General features: G+C 40.1%; 1 protein-coding gene across 1 annotated transcript in view; it reads left to right on the plus strand.

Annotated features, from left to right (window-relative positions):
- ddah1 (dimethylarginine dimethylaminohydrolase 1) overlaps positions 1–23,366 on the plus strand; it is a 65,569-nt gene that overhangs the window by 23,351 nt on the left and 18,852 nt on the right. The window contains exon 2 of the mRNA XM_061684369.1: positions 23,222–23,321. Within this exon, the coding sequence (XP_061540353.1) occupies positions 23,222–23,321 (100 nt within the window). The remainder of the gene's footprint in view (positions 1–23,221; positions 23,322–23,366) is intronic.

Raw genomic sequence — 23,366 nt, forward strand, 5'->3', positions numbered from 1 at the left:
GTGTGTGTGTGTGCGTGCGTGTACGTAAATGTGAAAGTTAGTGACACACACAAACGCACACACACCATTGCTCCCACCGTAATTTAGATGCGAAATGCGAGAAAAGGTGAGAGGTTTACGTTTACTGTTTAACTAGCAAAGCTGTGGGTGATTGGGTCAGCTGTGCAGCGCATTAAACCAGCTCAAGGTCCGGATTACAGACGAAGTTGAAAGTTTTCACTTTTCATTGTAAATATTATTTAAGATATGTATTGTGGTGAAACAGTGGACGACTGGTTAGCACATATCTGCCTCACAGTTCTGAGGACCGGGGTTCAAATCCCGGCCCCACCTTTGTGGAGTTTGCATGTTCTCCCCGTGCCTGCGTGGGTTTTCTCTGGGCACTCTGGTTTCCTCCCACATCCCAAAAACATGTGTGGTAGGTTGACTGAAGACTCTAAATTGCCCGTACGTGTTAATATGATAATATGCGAATGGTTGTTTGGTTTATGTGTGCCCTGCGATTGGCTGGCGACCGGTTCGCCTCCCGCCCGAAGATAGCTAGGATAGGCTCCAGCATGCCCGCGACCCTGGTGAGGATAAGCGGTACAGAAAAGAAAATGGATTGATGGATGGATATTGTAAGTATTGTAAGTCCTTCAGTGAGTCAATCCTTATTGTATGACGATCTATGACCGTGCACTTCGGTATGAATAATTAACCCAGAATGCACTGTGCAATTAATACGCCAGTAAAACTCTATTCTTAATGTGTAAATAAAAAAGTAACAACAATCAAATACACTTTTTACGAAGCAAAATAACACAAATATTGTGGCGATAGTGAAATTGTGCATTTTTTGTGCACTGTACCGTCACTGTGCATTGTAGAATAAACAATTAGCTCCCAATCACTTTCTTGAGTTTGCTGAGCAATGATTTGTCAGTGTTAAATGCTATTAAATACTATTCAATAGCTGGGCTAAATTTTGTTTGAGTCCTCAGCCACAAATTAGTGTTTGGGGAGAGACATGGATGACTCAAAAGAAACTATTGCTGGTGTGAAGAACTTACTGTAGTCTAATTATTTTCCCAGGAAAAGTGACACGTTACTTTGCGTGTTAAATGCAAAGTGGAGGCATTTTGGAGCATCACTATTCATCTCTCACACACTTAAGCCATGTTATGTCAAACTGAAACCAGGTCCTTGACCTATGTTATTCATAAAACAGTAGAAAGAGTCGGATTTTGATGGAAGGGGACCTTAAAGCAACAAATTGAGTTGGCAAATAAGAAGTATATGTACAAGTATGTATCATGAATATACAGTATATCCACCCATCCATTTTGTATTACTTATCCTGTTCAAGATTACAGGTGAGCTGGAACCCATCCCAACTGACTATAGTTGACAAACGGTATACGTCTTACACTGTTAGCAGTCGCAGGGTATATAATAAAGATACAGTAAGAAGATGACATTTTGACGATCATATAAGCTGTAGAGGTATAGAATATGTGTGGCAAAAACAGACAGACAAAATAAAATGTACAATGTTTCTTTTTCTTCTTCTAATTAGCAAAAGTTATTAAGACTGTTAGAGATATGTGGTGTGTACAATCAGCCTGACGTTGGAACCAGAATCGTTTCGACTGTGAAGCACAGTCCACCACTAGGCCAAAATAAAAAAATGACTGGTTAAATTATTACACAGAATACACTTTGGAACCACCACAGCATAGTGACTTTTGGACCCCCATATTTATTATTATATTTTATTGGGGCGTTACGGACATTATAAAAGACTTATTGAAACTTTTCTTCAAGGCATATTGTTTGTAGTTGTGGATTGTGCCTATTGTCTGACTGCTCAGATGATATTTTGCAGTGGTGGTATATATATATGTATATATATATATATATATATATATATATATATATATATATATCCATCACAATGAGTATAATGAATTGAATGAATGTATATACACACACAATGAATAGACACACACACAGATCTTTGAAGTCAGATTGTTCTGCCAGGTTTGGATGCATGTATGCTCTCTGTAAGAAAGCAGTTAAACACCCCCACTTTTGTCCGTTCTAGTCTAGACAAGGCATAAACAACTCTACAGATGGACGAACTGACCGATCAGACAACGGGAGGAAGTGGACATGGAAACTAATCAAAGAGAGTGGGGGTCTAGTAAGCATAGTTCTCTGACTAGAACTATGCTTTGAGAAATCTTCCTTTTTTGTTGCTCCCCCCACTCTTTTCATGCTTGTGGTCATCCATGTTGTTTCAATCATAGCACCTGCTTTCCCCATCATCTTTTCAGAGCCATCACACTCCCGCGCAGAGTGAGCTCTGTGCTGTTGTATGGCCCTCTGACTTCAAACATGAGCCACTCCAGGAATGATAATGACAGAAACATCCTTGGAAAAATAAGATTGTCCTCCAGAAATACACACTGCTACTGATGTGTGTGTTGGTTCTCAGGGCACACAGTGATTGATGGTTGTTCACTGCTACCTGTTTGCCAGGGTCTGGTTGTGTTCAGCTGACAATGAAGCAGTAAAAATAGGTTGGCAGCGGAGTTACGGATTCTTCCATCCCTTGAAGCACACCTGCCCTGTGTCTCAGCTAAGATGCAAATGCACACACCGGGACCCTGTGAGACATTCCCAGTGTGCTCCATTTCACATTCTGATCCTCTGACCACATGTCTGCTTTTATATGATCATATTTAAAGTTTATAAATAAAAAAAAATGTCCCCTTCAGTTTGTTTTGTTTGACACCATTTGGAAAAATACTTACTATGCACAGCCCTACGGGTAGATCAATCTCTTGCTTTGTCCCAGCATCTCTGTTCATGCCCTCATTATGGATTTTTATTTTATTATGACTATATTTGATGACAGTTTTTAGCAGCGATGTTATTCACATAGAAATGAGGTCAAGAGTGAAAAGTGTTGAAAATCATTGCAAATTAGAATCTAGTAATTAATGCCCGATAACACATTTTAAACTTAGGTTTAATTACAGTTGACTCATTTAGTGATGAATAGATCACATTCTATTTTTAATGCTGTTTTTTGACATTGCATAATGACACAAGCTGTGACCACTGGAGCAAAATATTCGTCATCAGTCATCATCAATCCATCCATGAGTCCTTAACTGCAGCAGAACTTCATCAATTACTTCATGCTTGTCCACATTCCGACAAATGACCCACCCAACAGATGGAAGACAAAGACAGAAGTCACACGTTGGCTCACTGGAACGTTGTCATGGCCACATGATGTCAAGGTCTCTTCAGAAATATCGCTGTGGTCTCTGAAGTGGTCTACCATGTAATGCCCTGACGCTAACATGGATTATGACTCATTGTGATCTAAGACCTCTTTGTTTGCAGTCTTACATCAAGAATGGATGCCAAGGGCACCTGTTGTTGTGAGTAATGTGCATTCAGGTTCTTGCTTTCCTTCCTTTTTTGTCTTGTAACTCTAAACAAAATGATTACTGCATTTACAAGTTATTGAACAAGTTACTTAATTGTTCACAATGCAATGTTGTATGAAAGACTCTAAAAAGACCATTATTTTGGTAAAACAGAAAAGGGATCGTACAGATTAGTCGATTTGTCGACTTTACGACATGGTTAGAGTGTGACGTCGACTAGTTGCGAATCACGTTTTTGGCTGGAGGGGGGGAGGCAGAGTTGCTTGGAGCAACAGATGAGTGCACTCAGTGAAATTTGTCCATCACCTATATTGATTTAAATAATTTTCTATTTCTGAATGCACAGTTTTGGTTAGTGAGGGAGAACCAGGAAAAAGGAATAAAAGGCAGGCTCGAGCAGGATTTTGAGCAAATTCTCAGCCCACACTATTGAAGTGGAAGAAGAGCGAGGAATTATTACACCACACACAAAAGAGGTCTGTGATTATTTGGAAGCATGTGGTGGGCCCGTAACAAGGACAGGTTTCTCTGTTCGGCCAAGTCGTACAAACATCACCTGGCTGTCCCACCAGCAGCAAGCACACTGAGAATGAGAATAATTTCCCTGGCTGGAAATACCATCTCAGAAAGCAGCGGGCGAGCCTTCACCCAGTCCATAATGTGGATGTTCTGCATAGGTTGGGTGTATGAGCTGTCGTTTGTTGGTGATTATTTTTTTAATCATAGTACTGTGTTGGAAAATATCAGTGACATCATCAGCGACTCGTTGACATCGTCTCGACTTTCATGACATTAGTTATAATATATATTATATTATAACATATAAGTCATTACCAACCCAGATTGGCAGAATAGTTTATTTCTTTTTAGGAACAAAAGCTATCCAGTATAATAAACAGTGATGAGCATTTCACATTTACTCCCCACCACCATGACAGTGATTATGTCCTGCTGTCTCAAGCAGAATATAATTTATTTCAATAGTTATTTTGTTTTTGTACTTGTGTCACAGGATGTGCAAAAACATGGCTGAGCATTGACAGTGGAACAACTGCGCGTTGATCCAAACCATTTTTGTAAGAATAAGGAGATGACTATGAAGCCAAACGTCTTGTCATCCTTGCCATAGTTTGTCAATGTACATTTTCCTTTGGCCTGTCCCGAGGGAATCTCTCCTACCATCTGTGTAATCCTCTCAGATTGGGTCCAAGACATGAGAGGTTGATAACAAGGGATAACGAGGGAGCCAACCAAATATAACCACGACATCTTTGGGAAAACTCCTCAATAGATTGGGCCAGAAATCATGACAAATTGTAAGGGATTTGGAAAGCTTTTACAATGAGCTCTGAAGTTAGATCTTTTCCTCTGGGGTGACTTTGTGCAAGACAACATTTGGTCTTGATTTCCACCGTTATAGCAAAAAGATGTAGCTGGCAATGCTCTGTCTGTTAAATCAGAGCAAAAGTTCATATTCCTTTATGTTGCTGATTATTTCTTGGTCATCTTAAAAACTTTCCAAAGTACCGTATTTGCACGACCATAAGGCGCACTTAAAAGTCTTACATTTTTTCTAAAATGGACGGGGCGCTTTATGTGTGCACCGAGTTCCAAAATCTGTAAATGTTGTTGTGTGACTTTGATGAGCGCTCCGCTTGACTGACAGGGAGAATTTCCGACACGCTGCTTATATAGAGGAAAGGCGGACGTGACTGAGGACAGCATGCGGACGTTAAAGGGGAAAGAGTGCGCGTGAAAGAGGACGCTAAAGGCACGCCCCCAGTAGTTATATAGTATGTGCATTGTGCAAAACAACATCGGTTTGGCTAAGGACCCCCGAAAATGGCAGCTACGAAGAGACACTCTTACGAAGCACAGTTTAAACTGCAAGCTATCGGTTACGCGGAGGAACATGGGCAATCTAGCAGCCGCAAGAGAATTCAAGATCAACAAATTCATGGTTCGCAAGTGGAGGAAGCAGGAAAACGAGCTTCGCCAAGTCAATAAAACGAAGCTGAGTTTCTGCGGAAACAAGGCGAGGTGGCCCGAGTTGGAAGACCAATTCGAGCAATGGATTAATGAGCAAAGAACAGCCGGGAGAAGCGTCTCGACAGTCACCATTCGACTGAGTGCAATAACTCGGAGCTTGCCATCATTCCGGGAGGCTTGACGAAGGAACTCCAACCGCTGGACATCGGTGTAAACAGGTCGTTCAAATTGAAGTTGCGAGCGACGTGGGAGCGATGGATGACAGACGGCGAACACAGCTTTACTAAGACTAGGAGGCAGCGCCGGGTGAGTCACGCCACAATTTGTGAATGGATTGTGGATGCTTGGGCTAACGTGTCTGCTCGCACTGTTGTTCGAGCTCTCGTAAAAGCCGGCATCATTTCTGAGGAGTCGCACGGCAACGAGACCGACTCCGAGAGCGAACCTGCCCTGTTTGATAGAGAACTTGCCCAGCTGTTCATTTTGGATACAGAAGATGAGGACTTTGATGGATTTGTGGATGAGGATTGATCAAAAAATATCGTGAGTACATTGTTAAATACTTCACACGCTGAATCCGTTTTGCAAATGTGCTTTTAATCTCAGTTTCATCCAGAAACAGAATGCACAACAGGAATTAATGACAAATGAGAGACTGGGCAAACACAAATATCCCTTTTATGCTGTCCATAGTTTTAGATTATTTTTTGACTTCTCTCTTTGCATTACCCACACCTTTTGGCACTATGCTAGTAATGCTTTTTTTTTTTTTAGTGCAAACTTATAAGCCTGCTATTCAATGAGTGACTGCATTTCTGTTTTTATATCACTGAAATCAGTTACAGCAAGCCACAGCAATATCAGAGACAGGGCTCGACCTCGTCATCCTGCCAATAATTGCCCCTTAAGTGTTTTCCAAAGTGAGCATTGGAACAACAGCCCTAAGGATTTGAAGCTTGTATCAGTTGTTGTCAGTACAGTAGAACCTTTGGGAGAACAAACTTTACTGATAGAAGGTGATTAGGGCCAGCCGATACTTCCTGTGCCTTTCTCAGGACTTGAGCCGCATAAATGTTCGTCAAAGACAAACACTGGACAACAAGGAACCCTGTATTTTTTATCCATATGGAGTTAGTACTTGTTTATGCCAGTGGAAATGTGTCAATCGCAAGTAGAACTGTAACAAGCCGAGTAGGTGCCATGCAGCAGAAATGGGATATGTGATGCCATTTCCAATGTTCGCTCCTGTTTTCTTATATATTGTAGAAATTATTTAAGTTCAACAATGCCCTATAAAAAATTTTTCATCAGCAATTTGTTTCCATTAGCGTAGCATGGCACTGTTCTGGGTGAGAAGCTTCAAACAGTCGCCTTCTCTTCCATTTTAGTCATTTATCATAAACGACTAGAGGTCTTTTGCTTTTCTTTCTGTGATGGAGTGCACGCAAAGTGCATCAAGAGTTTCACACCATGCATGGAAATGCTGTTAAGACCAGTGACTACATGCCCTCAGCAGGGAGCCAAACTGAGCTGATAATCCAAATGAACATAGTTTGTTTAGCACTTATGACCATCTTGCATGACCCTGATCTGGCCTATGACTCCTAAGTGAGTCATTGCTCTTATCAGTACACAGTCGGCATACTTATTTATGTGCCCTCAACAGTTGTTGGGCTGGTAGTTAGGCTCTGAGCCTGAGTAAATTCACGTGCTTAGCTTTATTGGCTATTTAATTTTAATGTGGCAGCAACGACTCACATAAGGACAAATGGGCTCTTATTATTTACAGAAAAAGAAAACTGAGTAATCTCAAATCATACATTTGGTAAGCCACCAAAATGCTTGAGGATACAAAGAACATGAACCGGAAAGCCATTATTTAATGTACAAACCACAGTCAGAGTTTAATCAAATAAATTCACAAATACTAACCTTAGCCCGATGTATGGCTACTGCACACACTCATAACAATATGGAAAGGAACAAATTCAAGTAAGGAAGAGTAACATTTAGTCAGATTTTTCTACAACTACAGTACAGTACTGTAGTTAAAAACATCATCATAAATAATTCTGGGAAGCAGCAGGGTCTGCCGGCCCTACTTCCTGTGATGTTTTTCGCTGCCTACACCACCCAGACCACCAGTGTGATGCAAATTGCCTTATGCTTTAGCCAGGAAATTGCCTGTCTTCAGCACGTCTGCATGGGTTGATGTTCATGTGACTCAAGCAGAACACACCCGCCTTTTAAAAATAGAGTACCTACAACTCTCTATCATACCACTGAATTACACTGAATTGCATATAGAAACTTATCGATTTATATAAATAATACAATAAATAATTGTTTGCTACTTCACGGCTTTTGTCTATTGGGTGGGGTTTCTGGATTGTAACCCCCATGATAAACAAGGGATTATTGTACAAACAGGTATCCACCCACTGGCAAGGGAGGGCTGTCAGTTCAAAAGTGTTGTGCTCCTTAATGGTTTGCTCGCTCAATCGGTGCCTTGCTCAATGCAACAAGTTGAAATTTCCATTTTCAGCTGCAGTGGCATTATCAACCTTCTCCCTTAAGCCCTAAAGACATGTTTAGAGTGTGAAATGAAGAAAAGTATTAAGAGCTAATAAAATTTAACTTGGTGTTAAGATAAAGTTATTCATATCGCTCAATTACTGCCTTGGATATATTTGGTTGCCTTATTTTGTTCTTGCTGACTCGCAGAGGTGAGGATTTGCAAACCAACAGAGTGTCTGGCTGTATTCTAGTTTTGGTTACACAACAAAAACAACACAAAAATTGTTAGGGATACATTTTTGGGAGGTCACACTTCACAAGTGTTGACACTTGAGGAGGAAAAAAAAAGTTCTAAACTGTTTGGTCCAAAGAGTTGCCAAAAGTATTGATGTAATCCTGTCAACATGGTGCAGACTCTTCAGAACCTTCTGTAGAACAGCAGTATAGGAGCAGAGGCTACAAGAATTCCAAAAATGTTCCAGATCAGACCTACCACCAGGACGTTCACTGTGTTTGTGTGTGTTGCTGGCATTGACCAGTGGAATGGAATGATCTTAGCTCAAGTCGTAACCCAGGAGCTTTCTTTAAATAGGACTTAAGCTTTCGTGATCCACCTCTGATGTTGCCATCTCTGCATGATAGCAAAAACTCACCAGCTGTGCAAAATATTCCCCAGAACATCCGAACTTTGCTCTTTCTGAATGCCTACACACACAAATGCACAAAGGTACAAAACCTGAAGGCAAAACCTTATAAGGTAAAATGGCAGGTCCGTTTGATTGAATCTCCTTTGCAGTCTCCAACACAACTTTATTTGTGAAGCACTTTGAAAGTACGAACAGTGCACCATAGTACTGTACAAAGCAATAAATACCAGCTCCCATTCAAACGTTTGGTATTTACGGCTGGGAAAACCATCAGGTATGCATCCCCCAGTTTGTTTTCATTACTTCCCCATAAGCATCCTGCGGTCCTGACTGAATGGTTCCTTGCATTATGTATAAGGCAGGAATCTGTGCTTATATCGGTATGTGTTTTCCAACATGGTTTGGGGAAATAGTTCAGCACTGTCAATATTTTCTGTCTGCTTATTAGGGTAAACCCTTTCCCCATTTTTACCATACCAGATGGCTCAGAGTTTGTGCTTTTGCTTCTCTGTATATACGCTAAAAATATATGCAGTACATATCTCATAAATTGCACATTGTTGTTTGATATGTACTGCATGTGTGCATGTGTGAGTCTCTGAGTGTTGTTTTTCTTGGATACCTGAACCCCAAGCTATGTAATTAATCATGTCTACCCTCAGTCATTCAATAAACCCCTGCAGTAATGACCAATCACGCCACAGAAATCACAAAGGTCCCGTCTCCTCCTTTTTTATCACCAGCTAGTAATGATGTGCTCCAGTGAGAGGCATACAACTCCAATACTCCCACAATAAACACACACATACACACACACATACAGGAGAAAGTGCTTGATTTCCAAACCAAATGGATCACTTTGCTCCGTAAGAACATTCCGAAAAGCAAAGACCCATATAATTGCTTTCCATGGTAAGGACTGTGACATGCGTTAACAGCATGACCATTGGTATTTATCCCCCTCATCTTACATTCTTTACCTACTTTGTTTCTTTCTTGGAATCACTCAAATATAAATGAGGTCAAAGTTAGTGCAGAGACTAAACTCCCATCTACAAGTCTATACAGCCTGTACACCCACCTCCAAAGGTATCGGAACAGTGAGGGAATTTCCTTTGTTTTTGCTGCAGACTGAAAACCTGTTTTTTAACATCAAAATATGAGACAAGACATCAACACTTGAGTTTTTATTTCTAGGTATTTACAACAACACAACTTCGAATATGACTTAAAATATACCTGCAAATCACTTGCTACCCACTAACATCCTTTCATTTGCATTATTCTTCTGTGATGTTATTGTAGGCTTACATCCTATATCAGCTTCTGTGAAGACGTGTATGTACAAACAAATACATTTTGCACATTCAGTAACAACAAGATGTGGTTCACTGCCAAACGTCGCTAACATTGCCAGGCTAAAGAGGACGCCTAGTGGAGTGGGGACAGAACCCTGTACAATCAGACCCGAAACCAGCTGACAAAAGAAATCAACATTTCCAAGACAAATTATGCGGAAAAGATGGACAACCAGTTTGCTTCTAACGACTACTTCGACTTCTTCCCTCTTGCCATTAACTTCTTCAGTTAACTTACATTGTCATTGCAAAATGCTGCCAATTTTACACATCACTGTTGGGACACTTCTACATTATTCATACACTCACTGTTTTATCATGCTGCACTATTTGCATACTGTTGTTGATTAGTACTGGCCACGTATGTCTTTGAGATCTAGCTGTACCATTTGCACAATCGTCACTGTAGCAGATCATTGCGCTGTTAGTCACTTTAAATTGTGATAACGATGCAAGAGGAAGACCAGCAGCTGCATATGGCGATATAGCGAGGCAGGGAAAATTAGGGTTGCGCGCCCTATTCTATGTTATTTTTAGTACATGCAGCAGGCCACAAAAAAGGCACAGTGGGCCACAAATGGCCCGCAGGCTGTAGTTTGGACACACTTCTCTATAGCGTTTAAGTCTGGAGATTCATTAGGTCACTCTAAAAGCTTCCACTTCTTTACCCCAACGAACTGATTTGTTGCTTTGGCAAAGTTCTGGGTCATTCTCACTGCATGAAAATGGTTCACCAAATCAGTTTGGGTGCAACTTTCTTTTGGCACACCATATTTCTTCTGAGTTGATTTTTCTGCTGACATCATGTTGTCTATCAATTAAGATTAGTGAGCCCATCCCAGAAGAAGCCATGCAGGCCCAAACCTTCAGCTCCACCACCACCTTCACTTTCATGTTCATGTTCATACTATTAGGTGACCAGAATCTGAATGGTAATGTTGCTACAGTATGCTTGCCTAATTTTCTAACTGAAATATTTTGCATTTCTCATTTCAAAAATCACTTCATGTGTCCTTCAGATTTGGCACTAACATCCTTTTGGATTCAAGGATGTATGGATAAGTTTACAGTATATGCTGAATATATCACAACTTAAAACAAATGTCAGGATAATATTGTGACACTTTTTATGGTCAGCATAACTGATATCATCAACTCTTTGAAAGGTTTTTGACTATTATTCATAAACTCAGAAAAGAGGGGATAGAGTAGTATGTCTCAAATAAAATCACACTTCCCAGTTTGTCATTTTGTGGAAAACCATCCATCCATCCATCCATCTGAAATCATTTATTCTGGTTGAAGTTTCACGAGTCTCATCTTGGGCTGGTCGCTAGTCAATCACAGGGCATATACAGTGTACTGTAAAGAAACAACCATTCAAATTCACACCAGCGACCAATTTCACTCCTCAAGACTCGAACAAAAATGTTTTCGGAATGTGGGAGGGAAGAAGATGCAAACCCCACACAGAAAGGGCCGAGCCGAGATTCAAACTCTTCATTACTGTGCCTACTTTTTCTAGAACCGACGTGTCAAAATGAATATCACAGTTCTTACTAAACTGTAGTTTTTTTCAGGTCATGCATTTTATATTATTTTGCATTAACATTAACTGTTAACAACAGCAATCTATGCTGTACTATACAGTAGTTAGACTGTTGAAGCTTTTAGGTTTATCAAGTTCACTCAACCACAGGGTATTCCGGAAGTTTGAATCTGTTTGGACAAGGTGCAGAATCAGTGAACATGCACATAAAAACATTTCACTCAGGTGAGACAGTCATGAAGCATATACTCAGTCACACTTGCATCTGGAATTTGCACTGTAGGGCCATCTGCACAGTGGAGTGAAAACATTCTCACTTAGGAAACTTGTTGTTTTCACTCGCAAGTGCACCCACAGTCAAGTTTGCACATAGTCATTCATTCTTTGCAAGCTTAAGTTTCCATGTCGAAGCAAAGGAACTGCCAGGGGTTATTTTCCTACTACATCCCTCACCCAATGAGGTCACACCAACCAGAATCCAAAGAATGTCAGGAATGATGAGGTTTAAGCGCTTTGAACAGCACTGTATGTTATCAGATAGAAGGAGGCTGATTGAAAGGAGTGACATAGTAATGTGATCCACTATAAAGCTGGACTGAAAGATGGGTTATGGTGGTATGCTTCTTGTCCTTTTAGTCTAGTTTATGAGCCATTTTGGGGAGATGCCACAACATAATAATTTTTCCTTTGATTTTGAATTCATGTGCATTGCTTGTTCGTGTTAAATATATATTAAACCAAACCCATTTATGTGTTTTTGAGTTGATTACTAGCTATACTTACTCTGTCTGAAATTGCCACCCAAGGTCAACAACTTGACAAATCTGCATGTCACCAATGAAATATAGGCTATGTTCTCGAAGGTAAAATAGCGCAGGTGTGTATGCAATAACACCTTTGTAAACTTTGCAATTGATTTAAGACACAGTCCCATAGAATAAGCCTCATATTGTAATTGTTTCACTCTGTACTGAAAGGCAATGGAGTTCTCTTCAATGAAGCGCATGTTTAAAAAAAAAATGTCTATGCACACATGAAGCAAAAACTAATAAGCCAGCAGAAACTATTCAGAAAAGAGGAAAGTACTTTGAAAAAAAAAAGACAAGGAAACTGATTAGATATTGGATAATCAACAAGGGCATGCAACTGAATTGCTCTTCTGGGACTAATAAAGTATTCTGAATCTGATTTTGCACATCTGCTTAACCTGGCGATTGACAATTCAAATAACTGTTGTTTGGCTGCATCTCCTTGGGGTTTGCCTTTGGAGACAACCTTGCAGCATTCTTTAAACCAAACCCGCAGCTGCCACATTGGACTCCTCAAAGCATGCTGATCACTCTGGCCATATTTGACTGGCGTTTTCCATTTGCCACAAACCTATCATTTTGTAATGGTTTGCTGAGATTACATACTGTATTTGGAATCTCATGTATCCTGTTGCCTTAACAGGTAACCTAAAATCTAGAGAGAAATTAGAATATAGAAAAAAAAAAATACAAATACAAATACTATTCCCTGAGAGTTTGATAAAGTCAGTATTCCTTCAAATTTAGAATGACCTGTGACTGATGTCTGGTTGTGTAATCACCTACTCGGTGCAGTGTGCAGAGTGTAAGCAAGGGGACTTAAAAAATGACAGGCTAATCAGCCCCCTTCCCAGTGGTTATACAAATGTCTCATTCTCCAAGCCTGACAGTTACACAAGTGTGTTTAATTATGGCAACATTCTTTACAAGGTCCTTACATACAGGCTGTCAGTCAGCTGTTGGAACACACAATGACTGGTATGCAGCATAAGACACAGAATTATGACCTGTGGATGATCTACCTTCATAATTAAGTAGAATAGTGAAAATCACATCGATAAAAATAGTCAGGGACAATGTGATAGAATTAAAGCATTCATTGCAGTAACTGTTGATTATTTTTCTTTGTTTCTTATTTCATTTAAAATTCTCTCATTTTACTATCTGTAATGTACTGTTATCATTACAATAGTGACCCAGTTATTTTTTGAAAGATGAGACGTTCTGTTGTCCAGACAAAGTGAGTGGGTGGGAGACCAGGATTGCTCGTCTTTATTTCTTCTGTCTTTTATAGGGATCAGGCAGAGATGTTTGCTATTCCCTCAAGTGTCTGGAAAGTGGGTTGTTTCCATTACAGTCTGTCTCGTTTCACTGCAGCAGTGGTAATGTTATTGAGTGGATGCTCAGGGGTGTTCTGTGGCCTTGTGAGCCCAGTCCACAGCAGTGCACAGTAGAGGAACCCATCACAGACACATATGGGTTACATTTGAAGCTTCAGAGACAAAGTTGGAATGGGCTAACTACTGGCAAAGTTATCATAAGTTTTAGGAAATTAGATGGTGTCAACGTTAAATCAGCTCCAAATTCTAAGAACTCTGTACTTGTTGAATTGATTCTGCTGAATGATTTCTGTTTTGACCTATCTAAGTTGACTTATTAGAACGAAGTAGTAATGAACTCATTACACGTGCCTTAATACATCTGAACACTGAATAGGAGATTGGATGCAACCTCTCAACAATGTGCTAAATTTTACCGCCTGGCGAAAAGAATGGCCTCACACAATGCACACCAAGACAACAAACTCAAGCACAATGGCAATTTGTATTCACAAATTGGGGCTGTTTCTGACTTCAAGCCCCATTCAGATTTAGCCTTCGATTGACTGTTGACCAGTCCAGCGTGTAGTCTCAGCCAGGATGTAGAAGATAGTTTACCAAATGGATGGAGAGAGTTTACTGAAAACTTTACTGTATTTCAGGCATTTTATTAGACACCAATGCAATCTTTCTGAATGAACCAAAAGGCAGGGTGTCTCCCTTGATAGCAGATAGATTTAATTATGACAAATATATTTCACAATAAATCATGATCCATGAATTTCATGTGATGGATGGATGGATGGATAGATAGATAGATAGATAGATAGATAGATAGATAGATAGATAGATAGATAGATAGATAGATAGATAGATAGATAGATAGATAGATAGATAGATAGATTTGCTTTACGTAGTGCCTTCCATGACACCCAAGGAAGCTTTACAAATAAACAATATCAAATCAACAGATACTGCACTGTAGATACTGTTGATCACATGGTTTTGAATTTCAAGGCAGATGATTAGATCCGTCGTGGCTGGTTAGCATCTGACCGCTTGCTTCATGCAAAAGATGGAAAACAACTGTCCGGAAAAGCCCATCTTTGCCAGTATTTGGGAAATCTTTTGGCCGTTAATGTTTTTCCCCTTTCAAGATTAGAACATATAGTCCTTTTCTTAGTTTCCACTTCAGACCCCTTGCTTGACTCTCACATTACAGGGCTGTTTTGGGAAATCCCTCATAATAGGCAGTTAGTCCAGCCTTTGCCGGGCAAACCCTCATGCTTTTTTTTTTTTTTTCCACTTTGGGACCCATCCATCACATTCTTTGAAAACCGTGGGCGTAACCATGTGGTATGATAGTGTTTTTCTTCAGTGGAACACACTCCAGGCTGTTTTTAGTATTGTGAATAAAGCGAAGAGCATAAACCTCTGGAACATTTGAGTACCGATAAGAATGCAGATATGAAAAGGCATCCATTTATTTTCTTCACTCTTGGCACGGTATGCTCCAAAGCTTTGAAAGGTGGTTAGAAGCTGAAGTTATATAAGCTTGCAGCAAACAGGACATATAGATAAAAGGATTTTGTTTCAAAAGAAGAGCACACATCATTCATGCCTCTCGTATCCAGTGAGGTCATTGTTCTCTGACACTACTTAGGTTCCGATCACGGCCTATTGGGTTCCTCTTTCATAGAGCAATACAGCACCATGTACTAAGGGGGACTCCCTGTGTTGGAGGAAAGTGATTAAAAGGGGAAGCCTGAGCTTAATCTAAATCTGACTTCCCTGTCTGTTGATCAAACGCTCTCCTTCCTTTCATGAATCCTTCCTAGAGCTCTACATTCTCTCCAGTTAATGCATCAAACCACGTTTTTCTCCGCACATGGTAGGTCATGCTTCAAGACACATCGTTTAAATCATCCTTTCTAAGTATCTTTGATCACACATTTTCTCCTGCAGTACACCTTGGGCCTCACGAATGTTAAAACAACTTTAATACATGGGAGCTATGGGTATTTTTGTTTTGGGTTTCAGAGGCCTCAACTGGCAGATCGAAAACAAACACAATGGGGATTCCTTCTCATAGTCTCAATTGAATCGTCTCTGGTACATGTGAAAAGGGTGCCAAGTTTTGATTCTGTAAGGGTAATAAGCATTGGTTAACCACAGCGCTCGGAAAGCCTGACCAGTTATGGGGAATATAACTTCTTGTGACAGTTGTCAGGCATTCCACTTTCCATTAATTTAGTCCTCTAACACGACCATATATGTGCTTCCAAAAACCTTCGCTGGCAGATGCGCACTAAAGCACATGACAGTAACACAACACTTTTTCTTTTTTACAAGTGGGTTTAGCTGTTCAACAACAGTCTATAGCAATACAGTGCACACCTGTCCCCATGTTTGAAGGTCAGATATAAGTCATTCATCAATCAACTTTCAGTGTATATTCTTCTTCTCCTCGTCCAGTCCATTTGCAAAACGATCCAAATCCAAATCCAAAGGAAAAAGCAAGACTGGCAGAAATGAGGTCTAGTGTGCTGTCATATAACAGTATGACACTTTAATAATGCACTTTTTTCATTTTAGAGAGCAATATGAATTGTGCCAATTCATGTTCTAAAGTAAACTATGGAGGGCAAGACAGCAAGCATCATTGCACTTATGTCAGACCATACGATTGAATTTAACAGGATTATTCTAACACCTCACTGAAAATAAACACAGAAATCAGCAGTATATTGCGCTCTGTAATTATATCTTATTGTATCTTCTTTTCTTGTTCTATTTATATTTCACAAGTCTTGAGACTTAATGGGATCATCTGGGATCGTGGGTATCTGATTTTGTGCCATATCGTGTTGAACATGAATGCTTGATATGGACCGTGTTTTTATTTAAAACTAATTCCTGGTGATTATAATTACACAGTAATAGTCCTCAGGAGTGCAATCGAGCTGTTAGCACAGTCAAACTTGGGTTTTGAAGCTACTGAGTGTAAATGTGGGTGTAGAAGATTGTTTGTTTCAGTTAGTCCTGTGATTGATTAGTAATCTTTTCACCAAATGTCAGCTAGGATAGACTCCAACTACCCCCTTGAACATTAATAGGGTTAAGTGCTATTCAGAAGAGAGACCAACTGAAAACGTCAGTGGCCTTTTTTGAACTAACAGGCATAATTTATGTGGAATATTTTACACTTTAACGATTGTGGCATTGCTTACTTTCACTAAGACCATGTGTCAGTGGGGAGGCACAGACAACCCTGGGGGCTTTTTATGATGTTCGTCTTTGAAATCAGGATCCATTACAGGATTCCAACAAGTCTGCATGCTTTATACCATATTTTCTTTTCTCCAAATATATGTCTAATCAGTGTAAGTAAAGGACACTCAGTCAAATGTTCTTCTGACAAATACAATTCTAGTATGGTATCCCGAGAGCATTAACATTTGATAATACCAATGTTAGCCATCTATTGAAGTGAAGCAAAGCAGAACTCTCAATGAGGTAGGTGAGTTTATTGTCTTTCCCCCCTCTGTTTGGATTAAGAGGTCCAGTCTATAGATAAAACCCAACAAATAGAGGATCTGAGCTGACTGGAGAGCTCCCTCTGTCTTTATAGCCTTTATGATTGGACAGCACTCTTTATTTGCTCGAACAGACTTATATTTCTCTTTGTTTTTGTAGTGCTCGACCCTGCTTGGGTTTCATTTGAATAAGACTGTGACCACTGTGTTAAACAACATCCATCCATCCATTTTCTGAGCTGCTTATCCTCACAAGGGTCGCGGGTGTTAAACAACAGTGGGTAATAAACTATATAGTCTGGCAAGGTATTTGATTTGGATAAACAGCAAAAACTAATGAAAGTTTGACAGTTTTACTAATAATTTTGATTTGCACAATAACTTTGACCCTTTGGAGCAAACAGTCTGCATAATAAATTTGCGTACACCTCCAGCAAGAAAAAAATACAATGAGAAGACAATAATTTTTTTTTTTCCTTTATCATTGGCAATAGGATTTGAAATCAAGGAATACTTTTCATTCTCTTCTTCACTTCCATTTATTTTTCTTAATTGACATTTACTTAGATTGTTGGGGGTTCTTATTGCAACAAGCATCAACCAGAAATGCATTGCATTCCCTTGTCTAGAAAACCCACCTGTGATGATGAGACGTCATAATGCCAATGTTTTACTTTCCAATATAGATTGACATTCATTAAATTACTAATAGAGTTCAGTAAATAAAAAAAGACAAACAATTTTAAAACATTTATTTGTGTAATTTTACATCTGTCATATCCTCTTTGCAGCTGCTCACATAGTATAGTGATGCTCTGCACTGAATAATTAAATGTGTAAAATGCGTTGCATGATCAATGACCAATTAATGTTTGGTCTGGGTGCAAGCTACACATGTCCACAAACAGGTACATTATTTGTGTTTCAAACTCTGGTTTGTCAACAATTTTGTATTATTTCCTCCAGTGCACAGTAGCTTCTCTTTGATTCCAAATTTGCAATTATATTTTTTAAATATTAAAATTTTATCAGTGCTAAAGCTTTACCTTGTTATTTTCTCACAGATACTTTCCTCTTAGGCGACGGTAAATGTGTCCAAGTAGGACTGTCGTGTTGAATATTCCTCCTTGCAGTCTTTATATCCCCAGGAGTCCCAAATGAAAGGAGTCTGAGAGTACAGTGTGTTTGGCTGAAACGGCTCCTTTACTAAGGCAGACTGCCAGATCTTTGTGGTCGATGTGGTGTGAGGGTCTCCAGTCCTGCAACTGTTAACAGTGCATGGCTTCATACTGACCTACTTCTCAACATTTATGTAATGCTGTTAAGCAAGGTGGGGGTGTTGTATGATAGGAGGGTGTCATGGCTTGGTTAACCACATGTATGTTCCTACATACACCAGGGATTTGTTTGGATTAAGCAAGGGTCTGCCTTCTGTTGCATGCTACTAAATGAGTGGTTGGCATTTCAGACTTAAATTCCTGTGACAGGGCACTTAAACTTTTTTTTATTAAGTTTTGTCTTGCAATGGACAAAACCTGTGTACATTCAGCCTTTTCGTCCTTCAATACAGAGTAAGCAGACTCAAGTATGAATCGGGGCTGATTTCAAGTCTGGTCAGGCATCATTAGCTGTACAGCTTACAGGGGGATACGAGACCATCAGAGGAATTTTTGCCGTGTCAGAATAGCGATGTAACAAAAATTGATAATACTGCTTGTTACCCTTGATTTTATTCTCTTGCTTATGCAGTCTGCTGTGTGTTGGTGGTTTGATTTTCAACCAAAGGTCCAGTGTATATGCTGTTCACTTTTAAAGTACCTGAAAAGTGAAACATACGTCTTGGACAGATAAGAATGTTGTTAACAACCCTGCCAAAATGTAATGATTAAAAAAAAAAAAAAAAAAAAAAAGGAAAAACAAAAAAGCCAAGTATGCCTTTATAAAATGAGGCTATAAAACTGCACCCTGTTCCATTGGCAGCTCTCAATCACATACCAGTATGTGTAAATTCTTTCTCATGCCTTAACATCCCAACACGTTTGAGCTTCGAAAATAAATCTGCTTATAGCCTCCGGTGTCTGGAATATATCCCACCGGGTGGTCATGGGACTTTCCACGCCGTGACAAGAGGTGCAAGCCACCAGCCACCAGCTACCTCGCAAACGAATGTGTAGTTGGCGTTCCGTGACAATGCACCCTAACGCCCTCCCGTCCACGACTAGCTGTAGTGGTAGAAATTATATTGTGATTATATAGTGGGGAAGGGGTACATATGGCACACCCAAGTGCCGTTAAATTCAGCACCAATGGAGGATTTTCGAGCATGAACGGCCTTTTTAAGGTCATGCCACAGCATTTCAGTTGGATTCAAGTAAGGATTTTTAGGAGGCCACTAAATGATAAATGGACTGCACTTATATCGCACTTTATCTATACCATCACAGTGCCCAGAGCGCTTTACAAAGCCTCACATTCACCCACACATTCATTCACCAATGTGCGACTGCTGCCATGCAAGGCGCTCGCTGCCAGGCCCACTGGGAGCAAATTAGGGTTCAGTGTCTTGCCAAAGGACACTTCGGCATGCGAACTGTCATTGCTGGGATTTTAACCAGTGTCCCTTCGGTCACGGGACAACCCGCTCTACCTACTGACCCACAGCAAAAACCTTCATATTGTTTTTTAGGCCATTCAGAAGTTCACTTGCAGGTTTGTTTTGGATCGTTGTCTTGCTGCAGAATCCAAGTGTGCTTCAGCTTGACGTCACGAACTGATGGCAGACATTTCTCCTTCAGGGTTTTCTGGTAAAATACAGAAGTCATGGTTCTATCAATCACAGCAAGTCATCTAGGACCTGAAGGAGCAAGAATCCCCAGATCATCACACTACCACCACCATGTTTGACTGTTGGTGTAATGTTATTTTTCTGAAATGCTGTGTTACATTTCCGACAGATGTAACAAGGCACACGCCTTCCAAAAGGTTCAACTTTTGTCTCATCAGTCCATATATAGTTCCAAAGTTCTTGGGAATAATTTAGATGCTTTGACAGTTTATGTTCAATTGGGTAAGCAGTGGTTTTTGCCTTGAAAATCAGCCATGGATGCCATGTTTTCCAAGTCTCCTCCTCATTGTTGAGTCATGAACACTGACCTTTACTGAAGCAAGGGGGGCCTGCAGTTCTTTAGATGTTGTCCTGGGTTCCTTTGTGACCTCCTGGATGAAACATTGCTGTGCTGTTGGGGTAATATGTTGGAGGCCCGCCACTCCTGGGAAGGTTCACCACTGTTCCATGTCTTCTCTATTTGTGGATAGTGGCTCTCACTGTGGTTCGCTGGAGTCTTAAATCTTAGAAATGGCTTTGTAACCCTTTTCATACTGATAGATGATGAACTACTTTATTTCTCTTCTTCAATTTCGTTGGCTCGTGGCATTTTGTTGCATTTTCTCGAGATCTTGTGGCCGATTTCATTTTGTCTGACAGGTTCTGTTTAATTGATTTCTCGATTGAACAGGTGTGGAAGTAATCAGGCTTGGGTGTGAAAATGTGTGGAAATTAAGTCAGAATAACAAATAATATGATTACACACAATTAATTAATGATTTAACAAGGGAGCAGTTACTTCGTCACACAGGGCCAGGTAGCTTTGAATTGTTTTTTTCTTCGCCATTTAAAAACGACATTTTATGTTTACTTGGGTAATTTTTGTCTGATCAGGGTGTACCCCGCCTCCCGCCCGAAGATAGCTGGGATAGGCCCTAGCAGCCCGCGACCCTAGTGAGGATAAGCAGCAAAGAAAATAGATGGATGGTTGGATTTACATTTGTTTGAAAACATAAAAGTGGGGAAACTATGAAAAAAGTCAGTATTTGAGGAGGGGGCAAATACTTTTTTTTCACAGAACTGATAGTCCTCTGTCCTCTAGAAAGGCTAGGATGACTGTGAATGCTGTTGTTCCCTTCCCCAAATGCAACGTGTTCTAGCAGACAGATGGTCCTTTTTAGCTGAATGTGATATGCAGAGGTACCAGGGGAACAAAAACATTTCGAAAGGGTCCATAAAAAGCTCAAATAAAAGGCGGGTTCTTCTTGCCCTGTCCCCCTTGTACTGAGCTGGAACGGCGGTAATGTGGCCTGCAAACCAACTGGCCTGAAAACCCCTTAATGAATTTTAAAAGAACATAAAGGCCTTTTTCATTTAAAGCAGGGTGCAGGCTAACCTTGTGTTGCTTAGCCAAGCTCTCAGAAGAAAAAGGTTGTTTTACGGAGGGGACATGAGGGGCCTGCAAAATGAGTTGGCACCCAGAGAGGCTCAGCTATTGGGCGGTCTCTTACATTGAGAGATAATCATCCTGCAGCTCGGGGTGCCAGTTGGAGGATTTCTGACCCTGCCACAAAGGTTGAGAGAGCATGGGGAATGTGGTAGACACAAAACAAGAAGGAATAAACAAGGAGGACTGAGAGGAAAAATTTGACTTTTCCCTTGGGAAATATTAAATTAGCAGTTGTATACTGTCTAACCAACTGTGACTGAAAAAGCCAATGAACGTGAATGCGAAACATTAACAGTCAGTCAGTGACATCTTATTTTCTATTTGGGTACCTCCAAAATAGAACATTGAAAACATGCATGCCAAAAAAAGTAATGGCAGCAACTGAACAGTAGTAATATCTGTTTAGCAGCTTGAATAATATATTTTGATATGAACCATGATTGAAATTGATTAGCCTTTTAAAATACCTATCAGAAGCACACTGTAGTAAAGGTCAATATTTTGTTTTGACACTTGCTGTAAATGACTGTTCAATTTCTGGGCCCGTGTGGACAGTCAAATGTTCTTGACTACATCCTCAAAGCAGATACAATTCTGCTGTAGAAATTCCCATGGTGGTAGGGTAAACATAGAGCGCAACATCCTTTGTCTCTTATCACCTCCAGTGATGTCAGGGGAAATGCCTGGCAGCTTAGGTAAAGGAACCTTTGGTGCAGTCTAGTAGATATTTGCTTTGCGTACTGTTCTACTAATGCAATGCCAAAGGAATAGGAATAGGACTATATGATGTAGATAGCTCGTGCCACAGCCACACCATATCAATAATGCATAATATTCATCATCTATTCAAGACCTACAACCAGTACGAGAATGATTATTCTTTGAGACCAACTGTTGTTTTGGCTTAAAGTTATAAGATCTATGACTTGTAATTTCATGGAAACATGTGCATATTCACTTTTGTATTGTGTTATTTGGAAAGTGCATGGCAGTCTACCTGTATGACCGAATGGTGTGTCCTTCCACAAATAAGTGGAAGCAGAAACATTGTGTTGGCCAAGAAGCACAATGAACAGGCTGAGGTCATAATGAGATAGGGCTTGTGGAAACATTGATGCTCTCACTAACATGCCTGGCCTTGGAAACTACTCCTGTAGGACCCCCCAAATCAGGACAGTAAAACCACACTGGGCGGTCAGGCAGGAGGAGAGCAGATCAGCCGTGGAGCAACCAAACAAAGACCTGCTCTCCTCAAGGTCTGAGTTCATGTAAAGGACACGCAGCTAACCACCAACCTTTCTCATTTTCCATCTCAGGAACACATTTCATAATACCCCCTAATATCCAGCTTGTCATCTTTTTCCTACAAATACTGAATAGAAAGACAGAAAGAAAGATGACCCAGAACGTGAGGGCAGGATAATGAATTTTCAATATAAAGTTGGTGTTTTATCTGGAGTCAATACTTCATAACCCGTATGATTTACTTATAAAATGACATCATATCATGGCTCATTACAATGATGTCATCGCAAAAAAATGATTTGTTTCATAGCATCTGGTCTCACAGGAGCCAGCGTGCTGTTAAGTAGCCCAGCAAGATCTTCAGAATGATTTTTTTCATCCTGTTTATGGATTCTTGATTGGAACTTGACTGTATAACAGTCACCCTGAAGATAAATGTTGTTTTCGTTTCACAATTAGATTACCTTCCATTGATTTGTTCTTATCAGTAGTTGATTTATATGTACTTTGGTTTGTGTTCTTGTTTACACAGACAGAGGCAGTGAAAGGTGCCTTGAAGGAGCTGAATCTGAACATTGTGGAAATGGCTGATGAGAATGCCACATTGGATGGAGGAGATGTCCTTTTCACAGGTAAGTGAAATATCCTTAATTGCTGATCCAATCGTATTATTCCTC

The sequence above is a fragment of the Phycodurus eques genome, chromosome 8 (genome assembly GCF_024500275.1).
Source record: "Phycodurus eques isolate BA_2022a chromosome 8, UOR_Pequ_1.1, whole genome shotgun sequence".
NCBI classification, from domain to species: domain Eukaryota; kingdom Metazoa; phylum Chordata; class Actinopteri; order Syngnathiformes; family Syngnathidae; genus Phycodurus; species Phycodurus eques.